The 19,740-nt window shown below is 38.0% G+C and overlaps 1 protein-coding gene across 13 annotated transcripts in view; it reads right to left on the reverse strand.

Moving 5' to 3' along the window:
• The window catches only part of MCTP1 (multiple C2 and transmembrane domain containing 1), a 606,796-nt gene that overhangs the window by 237,908 nt on the left and 349,148 nt on the right, over positions 1–19,740 (reverse strand). For all 13 annotated transcript variants that reach the window (XM_031011415.3, XM_031011414.3, XM_031011413.3 and 10 more), the window contains exons 3-4: positions 12,239–12,381; positions 1,360–1,439 (exon numbers count right to left, since the gene is read on the reverse strand). In XM_031011415.3, coding sequence (XP_030867275.2) covers positions 1,360–1,439; positions 12,239–12,381 — 223 coding nt within the window. The remainder of the gene's footprint in view (positions 1–1,359; positions 1,440–12,238; positions 12,382–19,740) is intronic.

Raw genomic sequence — 19,740 nt, forward strand, 5'->3', positions numbered from 1 at the left:
TGCTAATAAAATACATAAAATATGTTATGTGGCAAAATACACACCAAATGCTCATGTATAAATAATCTTTTAATTTTTGAAATTATTCCAAATTGTCACCATTTAAAATTATTTTTCACCGATGATTTATCTTTCATAGGAAACAAGATAAATTTACGCTTTGGGATTAAGTCTAGTCACTTGCATATCCTTATGCAGAGGTCTAAGAGAAAGTACCTGTGAGGTTTACAGAAGAACAGTACAGTCTATTCCAGATTGAGCTCAGTTTTCATGATAATAGACTCCATGCAACACCACTTAGGGCACTTCCTACAGCGGCAGGGAGGTGTGAGCCTGTGCTAGGTTATAGGCTGGAATGAAGGACTTACAGAAAAAGTACAGGAAAGGCTGCTCTTTTGTCCAGTCTGAGGCAACAATGACTATTGGAAGACCAATAAGCCATTGTGCTCAAACTAAGTTGATTGTAATGCATGAGTGAGTTCTACACTTTATATTTCTCTAGTCATCTACATTTACAGAAATAGAAAGTAGTGATCTGGCTCATTACTCTGCTTTCCTGTTTTCCATCATCCCTGGGGCATGATGTAACATGATCATCCAAAACAGCCAGGAATTCCTTCTCCTTAAAACCATCAAAGAAGGTTTCACAGTTCCCTTTGCAACCTATTTCAGCATGCATGATCTTTTCTAATGGTATTTTTTAATTCTATAATACAAATCAATTCTTAGTTCCTATGCTGAAATTCACTTTGAAAAATATAAGCCCATTATTAGGTGTAAGGAATGATTAATATTAGTAACAATAGTAACTTTGCAACTAGGGAAGCAATGATAAGTAATGTAACTGAGCAAATACAACCAACCTGCCTCCACCTTAGGAGCATTCCTTGGTAATCCGGCAATGGCAAAATCAGATTCTACCATGGCTCGAGTGACAAGAGAGTTGCTGTTTCTGAAGCAAAGTGTACACACTGTATTTTATATATAGTAGGCCAATTCTTAATAATTATGACTAACGTGCATAATCTTTTTTTATGCCCCATTAAAACCATATGGGCAATGTGAAAGGAAGGAATGTCTCTTTTATCTCTCGATTCCTGGTGCTTAGCACAGTACTAGGGAACAGAGCAAGTAGGTATCCAAGAAGTTTTCGGTTGAAAAGCTGTTGAATGAGGTAGTCAGGGAAGATGCTATTATTTCCACTGGGTAAGTGAGGAAGATGGATTTGAGAAAGGCTGACTAGCATGAAGGCTCACCACCATAAATGACAGAACTATACCCCAGATCAGCTGACATTTTCTGTTACACAAGCCCACTGCATGACAAGGGGTGGTGATATTACAGCAGTTCAAAAGTTACCTGTTTAACTCCAATTGTGTCAGATCCAGAAAGGCTGAGCCCATAAAGTCATCCTGTAGTCCAAAATCATAGTCAAATACCTGAGACGCCAAAGAGAAAAAGCCTTGTTATAAATATCTCCAATATAAGCTTTATGTGATAATGTCTTGGTCATAAAATGTTGGTTGTCTATGTCACCAAAAGCATACTAATATTTGTATTTTAAAATAATTGTTTTTGTACTTTGGAATATTAGAGTCTCACAAAACACTTAAAGAAAATTACATTTTATTTTTTACTTAATATTACTGATGGATTATATCAAACAGAACTTTAAGATAGATGTAACATAATCAAATAAAATATAGTAAATCTTCAAAAATGTGGGAAAAAGCATAGAATTCAACAAGTATGTCTTTCATATTGGGCTATGATTGATGAGGATATGATTCCAATATCTTCGTATTTTTTAGGCCATTAAAGATACATTTTGTGATATAGGACAATGCCACTTTAAACATACAAATAAGTAAAAAGATACTATGATTAATGTACTTTATAAAGTTATACTAAGGTTAAGTTAAAATAAAGTTTTATTGTCACAAACAATTACTAGGGGACAATACTAATATACCTAACAACATAAAAACTAAAATGAAAAGAAAAGAAAGAGATAATGCATTTCTTCCTTTTATCAATACTCTATCCGGTATCTTCTCTGTGTTTTGCGTGGTTCTTATTCACTCTATGGTAAGTAAGACAATGTCTCTGACTTGTTGGATTGTACATGGAGGGTCTGGGATGGCCTATAAATACCTAAATACAGTTCAGTTATAAGTGCTATGGAGCAAATAAACGTCTAAGAGGTGTGTGGGGAGCTGCTATTTTAGATGACGAGACCAGGAACTCCTCTCTGAGGAAGGATATTTGTGTAGACACCCAAATAATGGGAAGGAGTACGCTATGCTAGCAAGAGCAAGAGCCCTCCAGCTGAAGGAAACGGCAAGCCCAGGAGAGGGACTGAGGTGTTTCACACATCAGTTGTGATCAGCAAGAAACCAGTGGGGTTGAAGCAAATGGAGAGAGACAGAGAATGGAAGGATGCTGGAGGGATAGTTCAGAGCTAGATCAGTTAGGGCCATTTCCAAAGGATGCTAAGTAAATGGGAACTGGCTAACTTCCATCCATCTATTAATTTTGTCACTCATTCATTCCCTCAGCCAATATTGACTAAGTACTTATTATGTGCCAGGCAATATGCTAGGAACTGAGTAAACAGTAGTAAGCAAAAATGCCATTCTCAACGCTTACAGTTTAGTGAGGGAGACAGACGTTAAACAAGGAAGCACATAGGTGATATGTGGTTACAAATTCTGATAAGTGTTTTAAGGAAAAGAAGAGAGAATGAAGAGAAAGTAAGGAAGTAAGTAAGTAAGATCAGGGAAACTGTTTACGATGAAAAAAAAAAAAAAACGCTACCAGATGAAATTTAGAGCTGTCACTTCCTGACCTTTTCAGGTAGAAAACATTCGTATTGAACACTGGAGTAATTGAGCATAACCAGATAAATCTGCTCTTGAATGGATGACCTGGGCCTTCAGTTGCTCCAGGATGTGAGAATCCATGAAGCTGAATCAACAGCCCAGCACTCCTATGCTCAATTCTTGGCACAACAGTTAAAAAGCTCAAAGCAGAGCATTCCTGAATCAGTTGCTCTTTTTTTTTCTTTTTATTTTTTTCTCTATTACAGGTGTACTTCAATTTAAGAAAATTTAATATGTAAAAAATTGATACTTAAATAAAAAGATAAATACTTTGCATTACAAAAGTATTCTTAGATTTGAAGAGTCACATGGGGATTTATTTAAGTAATAAGCTCCCTTAATGCCTTTTAAATTATTCAATTTGCAGTCATTTGATTTACATACAACCTTTCAAGAATGCATTTATTGTAGAAAGCTCAGCACTCCTGCAATAAATATTCTCCTTGATCAATTACACTTCTGAGCTTTAGTCATCTGCTCAGTGGTATAGCACATGCATGTACTGCACATCTTATGCAACTGACATCTCTGTATTTGCAAGTGGCTGCAGCAGTGTATTTCACAATATACAATTTACACCAAAACATTGGAGAAATTTCTCTTATGGAATCTCATCTAATCATATCATCCTTAGGCTTAAAATCTTGGGGGAGAAAATAGGTGGCATATAATCAGTGAGATCACCTGAGGTTCACCCACACACATGAGGTTGAGAGCTGTGAATCCAGTGAATTTATTAGTGCAGACAGCCCAACTGGGCGATTCAACATCCAACGTCTTTTCACTCTCCTAGTGAGAGTCTTTCCTATTATCCTAATGCTAGATGTCTACTTTAACTCTCAATTCCTATTAATCTGCAAAGGCATAAACATGGGAAGAAAAGGAAACACTAGAATCCATGCATTAATGAAATTATTAGCTATGCTGTTTGGTTCCAAGCTCTACACACAATTTGTCAGAGGGAGCATTGCTCTAAGTGAGCTTTAGAAATACAGAGCATAGGAGAGAGATAAAATAGGAAAAGGTACTCCCACTGCACTAACAACAAGCACAGTTCATGCTTATTAATGTTTATTCAATATTTACTAGGCACAACCTGGTTAACAAGGCATTGTTGTTTCTATTTTTCAGATAATGAATCCAAAGCTGAAAAAAACACGTTATTTTCCCCCCAAATCCTAGGGCTAGGAAGACACGAGATTCAAATCTTGTTGTATTGAGTGTCATAAACAGAGTGTGTTTAAATTTCACAAATATGTCTTAGGCACCCACTCTAAGAGAAGCACTGAGAATTAAAACATGAATGATTTAGATGAGATCCTTGCTTTCATGGGTCCTTCACACCACTAGTTGGAAACATTAGGTAACAGATAGAAGTTGCTTGGGACTTGGTAACACCTTCTGCATTCTCAAGTGACTTTAGAACAAGAAATATTTAATTTTAAACAACAAATTCACCTTACTGTTTACTAAAAATCCATTGGGAAGTGTATCACTTAAAATGCTTTTGTTTTTGTTTTTAACACAAAATTCAACTCAACTGGCTTCAATTTCTAGCTCAAATGACTGAAGAAATGTCTATAGGTAATTATGGCTTCTGGGAAGTTTTAATTTGGCAGTTCAAATGAATCATGCATTTATTAATTCATTTATTTGAAAAATATTTGGTGAGCACCCACAATGTTCCAAGTACTGTTCTAGGCATTTGAAATACAGCAGTGATCAAAACAGTCAAAGTCTTTGATTTCTTGGAGCTTACATATGGGGTGGGGAGAGACAGACAATAAAGAAATACATATGCCAAGTAGCAGTGATAAATGTTAAGGAGAAAAATATTTCAGAGTACTGGAGTGATGGGAACTACTATTTATACATGATGTTCAGAAAGGACAATGAGAGTGGGAGGTATTTCCCCATGATGGGAAAAGTGTGTTTCATAATGAGGGAATAGGAAAGTGCAATCCATGATGAGGAAAGTGTCTTCTGCAAGGGGGGAAGAGGAAGTGGAGAGGCACTGAGGAAACTGGCCAGGGGCCAGTGAGGCTGAAAGTAGTAAGCAAGAGAAGAGTGCTGGAACATTAGTTCAGGCTTAGGCCATGGGGCCTACCATCATATTTTAAAGTCTGGGAGAAGGATCCAGAGAGGAGACTGAGAAGGAACAGCTACTGAGGGAGCAGGAAAACCAGGAGAGTGGTATTCTGAAAACAAACTGAAGAAACAATGTTAAGATGGAGGAAGTAGTTAACTGTATCAAAGGTAAATGATACGGCCTAATCCCATTTCTGCCTCTCCAGTTCTCTATCAGAGCTTCCTCATCATTACTGCCTCAATAGCTGCCCCAGGATGCTAATGGCCTGCCAGGACGTCCAGAGTGGCATGCTTCTTTACTCAAGTCTAGTGGGGAAGCGTGAGCTGCTTTGTCCCAACATTCCCAGCAAAGTACTGAATCCGTTCCAGACGGGCCAGCTCATATCACATGCCTATTTATTGGCCAAAGATATGGAAGTGGCTTAATGGCTAGCATAGGTTGCCTTTATTTTTAAAGGCAATGGTGAAGTCAGTGTCCATGGAACCATATGGATCTTCAAAGAGAAAAACTGGGAGCCCATAGAAAAGGTAAAAAGAGATACATGTTTGGAAAATCCTCAATTAATATCCCTAACAGAGAATCCAAACTAGGGTTCTTATGATGGCTCCAGGTGCCACGATACTTGCCTCTCTAGAGCTAAAGCTAGTTGACACCCACCTGTAGCTCAGTCCTGGTCTTGGCTTTAGGAAAACTCCTGATATGAATCAGAGAGACTTTCAGGATTTCTAATTCAAGGCTTTGTCTCAGCATCAAGTTACCCTTGCCAAAGGTTCTGCACCTTATAAACTGACGTCCCTGATGCTGGCCTATGTGTTAGTTTTGGGATCTCACTCAGGTCTTGCTTTGACTGCCCACGTGGACATTCCCTTAAATCCATGTTCGGCATCCTTCTCCCCCAGTGCTGACTGATTGCATGGAGAAACATCTCTTTCTTATGTTATTCACTCTGAATATTGTTTTCTTCTTGCCTCTATTATGTAGTTGTCTGGCTGAGTAGAATGTCTGTATCCTAGGAAACTTGTACCTGGGCTAGATGGAACAGCCTCGTTTATTTCTTCAACCTCTGTCTTCACTTTGTTTTGAACTTTATTTCTGATCTATTCCCCTATTTCCAGCATCTCTGGAATCTGCTTTTGTTGCCTAGGCATTTTGCTTGCCTGGTCTCTGTCTACAAACTGAAAATAGCTCTATCTCCTCCCTGTGATACCATACTCTGATCTTGCCCAGTCCTTGGGTTCTACCTTGACACCAAGCAATATGGTTAATATCCCCATAGGATTTTTCCCAGCCCCAGTATTGGGGAAATGGACAATGGATGTAGGGATAATTTGGCCCTTCCATGTCTACCCTTTCCTATTGCAGTTCACTGTCTGTGCCTAATTATGCTCTGAATTATGACAGGGAGTATCTAATTGGCACTCATTCAGTAATATGACATCGCTCCTTAGAATTTTCTATTGCATTCCTTACATGGTAATTTCTATGATTGAATTAGTAATTATATACTTATAATATCTCATTTTTCTATTTCCCACAGAATATATGATAGTATATCCAATTTCAAAATAATCTAAAAATATTTTAGTGTTAGTTTACTAAATATATATATATATATATATATATATATATATATATAGAGAGAGAGAGAGAGAGAGAGAGAGAGAGAGAGAGAGAGAGAGAGAGAGACAGGGTCCAGGGTCTCACTCTGTCACCCAGGCTGGAGTGCAGTGACATGATCATGGTTTGCACTACACCTTAAACTACTGGGTTTAAGGGATACTCCAGGCTCACCCTCCCTAGAGCTGGGACCACAGGTGCATGCCACCATGTCTGGCTTTAAAATTTTTTTTTTTTTTTTGTAGAGACAGGGTCTCCCTAGGTTCTTGGGATGGTCTTGAACCTCCTGAGTTCAAGCAATCCTCTCACCTCAGCCCCCCAAAGTGCTGGGATTATAGGCATGAGCCACTAATAATATTTGAAACCATATTAGAGCTTCTTTAAAGGCCTAACCCATCTCATGAGATCATATAATGTGATCTAAGATATAAGATCCTACTTAGCAACAGTGTCCAAGACTCATTTTTATACTAAGGCAGTTTCAGAATAACCATCACATTGTAAAAGAATAGTTAAAGCCAAAAAGTCATAGAAGTGACATTGTAAAACAAATAAACGAAAACAAAACCTAACTATGACCTTAGCAATTAGCCATCTTTAGTGGAAACCAGAAGCTATCTTACTTAACTGCTAGGTGGACATAAACTAACCCTTAATCTCTGAGTCTCATGTACCCACACAAAAGAGACGAAAACAGTTATTTGTAGGGCTATGGTGAGGGTTACATGAGATGATATTCGTCTGGCATTTAGCACTCTTCTCAGTCCATGGTAGTAACCATTACTATGATGAAGATGTGATTGCGGATTTCATTTTCCCGAGACTCAATAACTTCCCATATTCTTTGCCCACAATCCAAAAGCAAGTATAGTCATGCTTTTTTGTTTGTTTTGTTTCATTGCTGATTTTGTTTTGGTCCAAAATAGTGGAAATTCTTGATTCATGCATTTAGGAAGTGTTTTTGAATCCTGTGAAACAAAACATCTGAGATAATACAAACATCTTACTATGAATACCTTGGTTTGGGTGCTCTATGGTTTATGGCTGGAAACGTTATTTCCATTCCAACTACTCATTTGTTTCCATTTAAATGTCCAGAAAAGTGGCTCCCTACTTGTGCCTCAGAATAACCTATTGAGTTGTTTTAAAAATACAGAAGCTTGGACTCTACTTCAGAGGTCCTGAATCAGAGTCTTAGCAAGTGAAACTTGGACCTCTAGATTCTTTAAACCTTTATGAATAACTCTCGTGTACAACCAGGGATGAGAATCATTGTATGTCATTGTATGTGACATTTTTTAAGTGTCCTTATAAGCTACCGAGAAATAATTTTGGACAGGACAGTAATGTGGTCCCTAACTTAAACAGAGCTTAAAGTAACATTTTCAACTTTAACTCTTAAGCTTGGATAGAAATGAATTATTTAAGGAAATGTCCAATTTGTTAAAATGACCATCTTAGAAACAGTCATGTGGTCCCATACAATTATTTTTCTAATCTATCAAAATGGTTCTATTTTTCAGAATAGTGCTCCCAATTAATACTCCAATCTCCAACTCATGATTAGGCCAAACAAATAACAATTTATATAAATATATTCCCCTTTATGTTACTTTTATCTCTTCTACTGTAATTCTGGCATTCACTGTGAACCTGGGATAATAGTGTCAGTGAAGTAACAATGGAGAATTTGAATTCAACTGAAATGGGTGTCAAATTTATCCTATTATCTAAGGTGTGTGCTGGAGCATCGCTCTGAATACAGGGCAGACTAAAGTGGCTCCTGTCTCAACTAAAAGCACTGCATTTTAACTCCCAGTTTCTATTCTTACCTTATATATAGATTTTATAGCTAATTCTCCAAGCCTTGTTCTCACCTGCACAGAATATGCTCTTTTCATTAAAATTAAAAGTTACATAAATTCCAACCAATTGCAAAGAATATTTTTATTTTGTGTAGTTTTTTAAATGACAGTTCCAAGATTTTTTTAAAAAATAAAATGTTTTTACTAGAAATAGTACAAGCACTTCAACTTGAATGCACTTTCATAACCTTGGCTCAGAACTGAATTTTTTTTCCTTGGTAATTTTTACACTGATAGAAATCAGATTACAGGGTACTGATGGACTTCTTTTGCCTCTAATTATAGATAGGAGGGTCGTATACTTAGTGTGTTCTAACTATGTAGTTCACAGATGCATTTTCATACTCTCAGTCACTACAGAATTGATTAGTCCCTCAGAAATATTTTGGGCAAGATTAATAATCTGTTGTGGAGGATGTGGGCATCATATCAGAACTGAGTCACTCAAACACACAGGCCTGCATAGAGACAATAAAAATGATGCAATTTTAATGAAATTCTAATAACTTCAAATATTATTTCCACCAAGGTACCTTATTTGATTCTTCCCCCAAGATGAGGCAAAAAATGGAACACAAATAATGGAAAAAATAAAGCAAAAAGTTAGAGATTTTCTTTCAAAAAAAAGCCCTAGGCATTTTACAGAAAATGAAAATCAACTGAAAAAAATAGGAAAGCATTTAGAAAGTATATTTAATACTTTTAAAATATTATAAAGTATTGTATATAATAAAGTGACATCATTTTATATGTGTACTAGTATCTCAGAGACTTGTATGATTTCTATTTAACTTAATTGTCTTTCTCATATAGAAATGTAAAAAGTGACAATGTAAAAAATGTAAGTAAAGTATAAAAATATTTGAAATTAACTGTGTATCCTCTTCTGTATGGTAGAAGTTAAATTGTGGCTACATAATCTTATATATTGAAAGTTCAAAGTGATTTTTAAAAAACCCAACAACCTTTGGGCTTGCTTTCTTAGTTTCTTTACTCATAGTGTGTGATTAACCAAGCCTTCTGGCCTGCATACAGTGTTGCTGTCTTCATTTACAGTATATGTACATTTATAGTATATGTATGTGTACTGTATATACGCAGACTATATATATATACAGTATATGTATAGATACATACATATACACACCTATACTGTATATTTATACATATACATACATACATGTATATTCTTGCTCTCAAGTCAAGACCATTTCTGCCACAATTTAAAAAATTTTGGCCAGGCGTGGTGGCTCGTGCCTGTAATCCCAGCACTTTGGGAGGCCGAGGAGGGCAGATCACGAAATCAGGAGATCGAGACCATCCCAGCTAACAAGGTGAAACTCCTTATCTACTAAAAAATACAAAAGATTAGCCGGGCAAGGTGGTGGGCACCTGCAGTCCCAGCTACTCAGAGGCAGGAGAAAGGCGTGAACTCAGGAGGCGGAGCTTGCAGTGAGCCGAGATCGTGCCACTGCACTCCAGCCTGGGCGACAGAGCCAGACTCTGTCTCAAAAAAAAAAAAAAAAAAAAAAAAGATTTTGTGTAAATTTATGGGGTACAAGTACAGTTGTGTTACATGTGTAGATTGTGCATAGCAGTCAAGTCAGGACTTTCAGGGTATCCATCATCTGAATAACATACATTGCACCCATTAAGGAATTTTTCATCATCTAGCCCCTTGCTACCCCCTCATCCTTCCAACTGTCCAGTGTTTATCATTCCACTGTCTATGTCCATGTGTGCACATTATGTAGCTCCCACTTACAAGTCAGAACACCACCATTCTTTTTTTGTGTACTTCAGTTTTTTATTTCTTTTTGAGCCTGGTAAGACATTCCTTTTGAAAAATGCATTTTGGCATTTGGATTTCTACATAGATGAATACTTATTCTTGAGCACAAAAGAATAAGAAAAGCACCTGACCAATATCTAATATAATTTGAGGATATTCATATGTAAACCTTTCAAACACAGGACAGTCACATTGTTCTTTCATGGAGTAATATCCCACTAAGTAGAAGTAATTAAAAATAAACTTCTTTCTTCTCATGATTTTTCACTTCAGCAACATTAATGAGATCCAAACAGCCTGTTGCTGTCCTTATTAATACCTGCTTTCTTTCCTGACCATTTTCTTCATACCTGCCATTGCTCTAACTCATGTCTCCTGATCTCCCACCTCTCCACCCCAGAAATAATACTTCCTTCACAGCCCACTTGTCTTTTCTTTATTCCTTTTTCATTGCCTATCTCAGCTTTTTATTACAAAGATAATTCCTTTTTTTCTCATGTGGATATTTCTTTCTCTCTAGAAGTGAGGAGCAGGGAAGAAACATCTCTGACCACAAAGGTCTTCCCTTTTGTGGGAGAAGGGTTAGCTACGCACACTCTCATATTAACATTATTGTGCCATCCCATATTATGTAGTTAAAGACAGTTCAGAAACGCCATTTAAGGCTGGGCACGGTGGCTCATGCCTATAATCCCAGCACTTTGGGAGGCCGAGGAGCGCAGATCACTTGAGGCCGGGAGTTCAAGACCAGCCTGGCCAGCATGGTGAAATGCTGTCTCTACTAAAAATACAAAAAATAACTAGGCATGGTGGTGGGTACCTGTAATCCCAGCTACTGAGGAGGCTGAGGCAAGGGAATGGCTTGAAACCAAGAGATGAACGTTGCAGTGAGCCGAGATCGTGCCACTGCACTCCAGCCTGGGTGACAGAATGAGACTTTGTCGCAAAAAAAAAAAAAAAAAAAAAAAAAGCTATTGAATTGATTTTCTTTAGCCAGTGTCCAATGGAGACAATTTATTATGCAAGTGTGTGTCTATTTGCCCCATAATGACTTATAGAAAATTAACTGTATACTTATGTATACTTATGAGATTCTCTTTTCAACCTTCTTATAAACTACTCTTATAATTTCAGTAACAACTTGATTATTTCTTGTTCCTTTCTGTGGAGGAAAGAAACAACTAGAGGTAATACAATGATGATATGAGGGGAAGAAGTATGCCTAGTGATTGCTGAAAGATGAGATTTCTGGCTCATGTGCCAGTAGTAACAACTTAGGGAAAAGGGTGGGATGTGTGCTGTTGTGGTAAAAGTAGAAAAAGGTCTGGTCACTGAATGAACAGTCAGAGCCTAGGAGCAAAAAAGAATATAAGTACCTAGAGATGTAAATTAAAGAAAAGCTGGGCATGAAAATAAAACAAGGAATAGGGCTCAGAATAGGAACTAGGTTGTAACTCCTTAAGTTCTTCTCTTTCTTTTAATTACATCAAATGAGAGGAAAGACTCCCCACCCCCAGCCCCCCATTTTTGGTAATCTAATAGAGATAGGAATTTTTCTCCCCCATCACCTTCACCCTTCTCATGCTCCAAGTAAAGCATTTTGCTTGCAGCCAGAAATGGCAGATCTTAACTAATACAATTTTTAAACAGAAAGACTGGGTTCTGTGTAAGTTCTCCTTTCTGTTAACTTATATGGAAACTTGTTTTCATATGCTCCCAAAGTGCACTAAATCAGTTGGCAATACCAAGCACAAGGGATACACTTCATAATCCTTCTAAATGACTGGCAAGAGAACTGTCCTGGAGAAGAATGCCCCTGCTAGCTCCTCCTTCCCTCTATCTCACTTCTATCATATTATCAACAGATTAGAGTGGCGAAGAGCAGAACACATCTCTGGTGAAAATTCTCATCAGACAAAGAAACACGATAAAACCCAGTAAATAGGGATTTCCACATCAGTTTCTATCAGGAAAAAACAAATAAATGGCTCACCTTTATATACAATGGCTCCCTAAGATGATCAACCAGAATGCAAGCTTTTTCTTCCCACACAGGGTTGAGGTTCTTGTGTATTATCTTACTTCTAAAAACTTCTTTTCCTCCGATTTTAAACTTCACATATGGATCACTCGTCCCTGTTAAATAGATACAGATTGATCCATGTTAATCATGCCTTGGTTTGGAAGCAAGAGAACCACTCTTTTGAAACAACAGAAAGTATTTAAAGGAAGAAAAGTTAAATGAAAATTATCTATGCAGAAATAAGAGTTAAGTGTTTTCTTATGAATTTTTTATTATATATTGAAGTGATAAATAATACTTATTATTATTATTTCATCTTCTGATCTTAATCGTGTAACCTTGTCCTGGCAGTTAAAAACAGTCTATTCCAGCAATCCCGCTAGTGGACATCTACCCAAAGGAAAAGAAATCATTTTATCAAAAAGATACCTGACTCAAATGTTTATCACAGCACTTTTCACAATAGCAAAGACATAGAATCAACAGACTACTGGGCTAAAATGTGATATATATATATATATATATATATATATATATATATATATATATATATCATGCCATGATATATATATTCCATGGCATATATATATATATATATACACACACAAATATATATATATATATATGCCATGGAATACTACTCAGCCATAAGAAAGAAATCATGTCTTCAGCAGCAACATGGATGGAACAGGAGGCCATTACTCTAAGTGAAATGACTCAGAGAAAGTAAGTAAAAAACTACATGTTCTCTTTTACAAGTGGGAGCTAAACAATTGGTACACATGAAGACAAAGAATGGAAAAATAGACACTGGAGATTCCAAAAGGTAGGGGGATGGGAGAGGGGTGAAGAATGAAATACCACCTATTTGGTACAATGTATACGATTTGGGTGATGGGTATTCTAAAAGCCCAGACTTTACCACTATGCAATACATCCATGTAACACAACTGCACTTGTATCCCTAAATCTATTTTTTAAAACCACACTCTATTGCATGTTGAAGTGTAAATTTAATTAAAGTTATAAATCATAGAGATTAATCTGATCTTTCTCTTGATATCATCTGGTCAACTATAAAAAGATGTTGAATAATCTTCACTGATTTAAATAGTTTTAACAGCATATATACGCTGCTAAAATTTTATACCAGTCTAATGGGCTTAGGAAAAGATGCGTGTTAAAGTGGGCTTCATTTCATCCTTGGTCCCGTATTTTTTCTTGCTCAGAAGTTTCAATTTTAGAATGTTAGGAAGGGGTGGAGGTCTCAGAGAAAGACATCAGGAGAAAGGGGAACACATGTTTAATAAGTGAATTGGATTCTTTGTATTATCCCTTGACACCTCCTAAACTCCCTATGATGATAGAGAAAATCAAAGTTGATTCCCAGGCAAGATGGCCAAATAGGAACAGCTCCAGTCTGCAGCTTCCAGTGAGACCAATGCAGAAGGCGGGTGATTTCTGCATTTCCAACTGAGGTACCTGGTACATCTCAGTGGGACTGGTTGGACAGTGGGTGCAGCCCACAGAGGGTGAGCAGAAGCAGGGTGGGGCATCACTACCTCACCCAGGAAGTGCAAGGGTTCGGGAAACTCCTTCCCCTAGCCAAGCAAAGCTGTGAGGGACCATGCCATGAGGGACAGTGCTCTCTGGCCCAGATACTATGCTTTTCCCATGGTCTTCACAACCCACAGACCAGGAAATTCCCTTGGGTGCCTATGTCACAAGGCCTCTGGTTTCAAGCACAAAACTGGGCAGTCATTTGGGCAGACACTGAGCTAGCTGTAGGAGTCTTTTTTCGTACCCCAGTGGCACCTGGAATGCCAGTGAAACAGAACTGTTCACTCCCCTGGTAAGGGGGCTAAAGCCAGGTTGCCGAGTGGTCTTGCTCAGTGGATCCTACCCCCATGGAGCCCAGAAAGCTAAGATCCACTGGCTTGAAATTCTCATTGCTAGCATAGCAGTCTGAAGTCGACCTGGGAGGCTTGAGCTTGGTGGGGAGAGGGGCGTCTGCCATTACTGAGGCTTGAGTAGTCAGTTTTCCCCTCACAGTGTAAACAAAGCTGCAGAAAGTTCAGACAGGGCAGAGCCTACTGCAGCTCAGCAAAGCCGCTGTAGCCAGACTGCCTCTCTACATTCCTCCTCTCTGGGCAGAGCATCTCTGGAAGAAAGGCAGCAGCCACAATCAGGAGTTTATAGATAAAACTCCCTTCTCCCTGGGACAGAGCACCTGGGGGAAGGGGTAGCTGTGGGTACAGCATCAGCAGACTTAAAAGTTCCTGCCTGCCAGCTCTGAAGAGAGCAGCAAATCTCCCAGCAGACCTTAAGCTCTGCTAAGGGACAGTATGCCTCCTCAGGTGGGTCCCTGACTCCCGTGCTTCCTGACAGGGAGACACCTCCCAGCCGGGGTCGACAGACACCTCACACAGGAGAGTTCTGGCTGGTATCTGGTGGGTGCCCCTCTGGGATGAAGCTTCCAGAGGAAGGAGCAGGCAGCAATCTTTGCTGTTCTGCAGCCTCTGCTGGTGATACCCAGGCAAACAGAGTCTGGAGTTGACCCCAGCAAATTCCAGTTGAACTGCAGAAGAGGGACCTGACTGTTACAAGAAAACTAACAAACAGAAAGGAATAGCCATCAACATCAACAAAAAGGATGACCGTGGAAAACTCCATCCAAAGGTCACCAACAGCAAAGACCAAAGGTAGATGAATCCACAAAGATGAGGAAAAAAACAGCGCAAAAAGGCTGAAAATTCCAAAAACCAGAATGTCTCTTCTCCTCCAAAGGATCACAACTCCTTGCCAGCAAGGGAACAAAACTGGATGGTGAATGAGTTTGATGAATTGACAGAAGTAGGCTTCAGAAGGTAGATAATAACAAACTTCTCAGAGCTAAAGGAGCATGTGGTAACCCAATGCAAGGAAGCTAAAAGCCTTTATAAAAGGTTAGAGGAACTACTAAATAGAATAACCAGTACAGAGAAGAACATAAATGACCTGATGGAGCTGAAAAACACAGCATGAGAACTTCGTGAAGCATACACATATATCAATAGCCAAACTGATCAAGTGGAAGAAAGGATATCAGAGATTGAAGATCAACTTAATGAAATAAAGTGTAAAGACAAGATTACAAAAAAAAATGAAAAGGAATGAACAAAGCCTCCAAGAAATATGGGACTCTGTAAAGAGACCAAACCTACGTTTGATTGGTGTACCTGAAAGTGAAGGGGAGAATGGAACCAAGTTGAAAAATACACTTCAGGATATCCAGGAGAACTTCCCCAACCTAGCAAGACAGGCCAACATTCAAATTCAGGAAATACAGAAAACACCACAAAGATACTCCTCAAGAAGAGCCATCCCAAGACACATAATCGTCAGATTCACCAAGGTTGAAATGAAAGATGAAATGTTAAGGGCAGCCAGAGAGAAAGGTCTGGCTACCCACAAAGGGAAGCCCATCAGACTAACAGCAGATCTCTCTGCAGAAATTCTACAAGCCAGAAGAGACTGGGGGCCAATATTCAACATTCTTAAATAAAAGAATTTCCAACTCAGAATTTCATATCCAGCCAAATTAAGCTTCATAAGTGAAGGAGAAATAAAATCCTTTACAGACAAGCAAACGCTGAGAGATTTTGTCACCACCAGGCCTGCCTTACAAGAGCTCCTGAAAGAAGTGCTAAATATGGAAAGGAAAAACTGGTACCAGCCTCCACAAAAACAAACCGAGATGTAAAGACCATTGACACTATGAAGAAACTGCATCAACTAATGGGCGAAATAACCAGCTAGCATCAAAATGACAGGATCAAATTCACACATAATAATACTTACCTTAAATGTAAATGGGATAAATGCCCCAATTAAAAGGCACAGACTAGTAAATTGGATAAAGAGTCAAGACCCAATGGTGTATTCAGGAGACCCATCTCACGTGCAAAGACACGCACAGGCTCAAAACAAAGGGATGGAGGAAGATTTACCAAGAAAATGGAAAGAAAAAAAAGAAAAAGCAGTGGTTGCAATCCTAGCCCCTGATAAAACAGATTTTAAACCAATGAAGATTTAAAAAAAAGAGTAAGAAGGGAATTACCTAATGGTAAAGGGATCAATGCAACAAGAAGAGCTAACTATCCTCAATATATATGCACCCAATACAAGAGCACCCAGATTCATAAAGCAAGTTCTTAGAGACCTACAAAGAGACTTAGACTCCCACACAATAATAGTGGGAGACTTTAACACCCCACTGTCTATATTAGACAGATCAACAAGACAGAAAATTAACAAGGATATTCAGGACTTGAACTCAGCTCTGGACTAAGTGGACCTAATAGACATCTACAGAATTCTCCACCCCAGATCAATAGAATATACATTCTTCTCAGCACCACATTACACTTATTCTAAAATCGACCACATAATTGGAAGTAAAACTCCTCAGCTAATGCAAAAGAACAGAAATTATAACAAACAGTCTCTCAGACCACAGTGCAATCAAATTAGAACTCAGGATTAAGAAACTCACTCAAAACTGCACAACTACATGAAAACTGAACAACCTGCTCCTGAATGACAAATGAGTAAATAACAAAATTAGGGCAGAAATAAATAAGTTCTTTGAAACCAATGAGAACAAAGACACAACATACCAGAATCTTTGGGACACAGCTAAAGCAGTATTTAGAGGGAAATTTATAGTACTAAATGCCCACAAGAGAAAGCAGGAAAGATCTAAAATTGACACCCTAACATCACAATTAAGAGAACTAGAGAAGCAAGAGCAAACAAATTCAAAAGCTAGCAGAAGACAAGAAATAACTAAGATCAGAGCAGAACTGAAGGAGATAGAGACATGAAAAACCCTTAAAAAAATCGATGAATCCAGGACCTGGTTTTTGAAAAGATTAACAAAACAGATAGACTGCTAGCCAGGCTAATAAAGAAGAAAAGAGAGAAGAATCAAATAGATGCAATAAAAAATGATAAAGGCAATATCACCACTGATATCCCACAGAAATAGAAACTACCATCAGAGAATACTATAAACACCTCTACACAAATAAACTAGAAAATCTAGAAGAAATGGATAAATTCCTGGACACATACACCCTCCCAAGACTAAACCAGGAGGAAGTTGAATCCCTGAATAGACCAATAACAAGTTCTGAAATTGAGGCAGTAATTAATAGCCTACCAACGAAAGAAAGTCCAGGACCAGATGGATTCACAGCCGAATTCTACCAGAGGTACAAAGAGGAGCTGGTACCATTCCTTCTAAAACTATTCCAAACAATAGAAAAAGAGGGATTCCTCCCCAATTCATTTTATGACGCCAGCATCATCCTGATACCAAAACCTGGCAGAGACACAACAAAAAAAGGAAATTTCAGGCCAATCTCCCTGATGAACATTGATGTGAAAATCCTCAATAAAATACTGGCAAACTGAATCCAGCAGCACATTAAAAAGCTTATCCACCACAATCAAGTCGGCTTCATCCCTGGAATGCAAGGCTGGTTCAACATATGCAAATCAATAAATGTAATCCATCACATAAACAGAACCATTGAAAAAAACTACATGATTATCTCAATAGATGCAGAAAAGGCCATCAATAAAATCCAACACCCTTTCATGCTAAAAACACTCAATAAACTAGGTATTGATGGAATGTATCTCAAAATAATAAGAGATATTTATGAGAAACCCACAGCCAATATCATACTGAATGGGCAAAAGTTGGAAGCATTTTATTTGAAAACCAGCACAAGACAAGGATGCCCTCTCTCACCACTCCTATTCAATATAGTATTGAAAGTTCCAGCCAGGGCAATTAGGCAAGAGAGAGAAATAAAGGTATTCAAATAGGAAAAGAGGAAGTCAAATTATCTCTGTTTGCAGATGAGATGATTGCATATTTGGAAAATCCCGTTGTCTCAGCCCAAAACTCCTTAAGCTGATATGCAACTTCAGCAAAGTCTCAGGACACAAAGTCAATGTGCAAAAATCACAAGCATTCCTATACACCAATAATAAACAAACAGAGAGCCAAATCATGAGTGAACTCCCATTAACAATTGCTACAAAGATAATACAATACCTAGGAATACAATTTAAAAGAGATGTCTTTTAAATTGTATAAATTTAAAATGAATAAATTGAAGATGAAGGGTGTCTTCAAAGAGAACTACAAACCACTGCTCAAGGAAATAAGAGAGGTCACAAACAAATGGAAAAACATTCCATGCTCATGGTAGGAAGAATCAATATCGTGAAAATGGCCATACTGCCCAAAGTAATTTATAGATTCAATGCTATTCCCACCAAGTTACCATTGACTTTCTTCAGAGAATTAGAAAAAACTACTTTAAATTTTATATGGAACCAAAAAAGAGCCTGTGTAGCCAAGACAATCCTAAGCAAAAATAACAAAGCTGGATGCATCATGCTACCTGACTTCAAGCTACACTACAAGGCTACAGTAACCAAAACAGCATGGTACTGATACCAAAACAGACATATAGACCAATGGAGCAGAACAGAGGCCTCAGAAATAACACCGCACATCTACAACCATCTGATCCTTGAGAAACCTGACAAAAACAAGCAATGGGGAAAGGATTCCCTATTTAATACATGGTGTTGGGAAAACTGGCTAGCCATATGCAGAAAACTGAAACTGGACCCCTTCCTTACACATTATACAAAAATTAACTCAAGATGGATTAAAGATTTAAACGTAAGACCTAAAATTATAAAAACCCTAGAAGAAAACCTAGGCAATACCATTCAAGACATAGGCATGGGCAAAGACTTCATGACTAAAACACCAAAAGCAATGTCAACAAAAGCCAAAATTGACAAATGAGATCTAATTAAATTAAGGAGCCTCTGCACAGCAAAAGAAACTATCATCAGAATGAACAGGCAACCTACAGAATGGGAGAAAATTTTTGCAATCTATCCATCTGACAAAGGGCTAATATCCAGAATCTACAAGGAACTTAAACAAATTTAAGAGAAAAAAACAACCCCATCAAAAAGTGGGCAAAGGATATGAACAGATACTTTTCAAAAGAAGACATTGACGTGGCCAAGAAACATATGAAAAAAAGCTCATCATCACTGATCATTAGAGAAATGTAATGCAAATTAAAACCCCAATGACACACCATGTCACGACCGTTAGAATGGCAATCATTAAAAAGTCAGGAAACAACAGATGCTGGAGAGGATGTGGAGAAATAAGAATGCTTTTACACTGTTGGTGGGAGTGTAAATTAGTTCAACCACTGGGGAAGACTGTGTGGCAATTCCTCAAGAATCTAGAACTAGAAATACCATTTGATCCAGCAATCCTATACTGGGTATATACCCAAAGGATTATAAATCATTCTACTATAAAGACACATGCACATGTATGATTACTGCGGCACTCTTCATGGTAGCAAAGACTTAGAACC

The sequence above is a fragment of the Gorilla gorilla genome, chromosome 4, assembly GCF_029281585.2.
Source record: "Gorilla gorilla gorilla isolate KB3781 chromosome 4, NHGRI_mGorGor1-v2.1_pri, whole genome shotgun sequence".
Taxonomy (NCBI): Eukaryota; Metazoa; Chordata; class Mammalia; order Primates; family Hominidae; genus Gorilla; species Gorilla gorilla.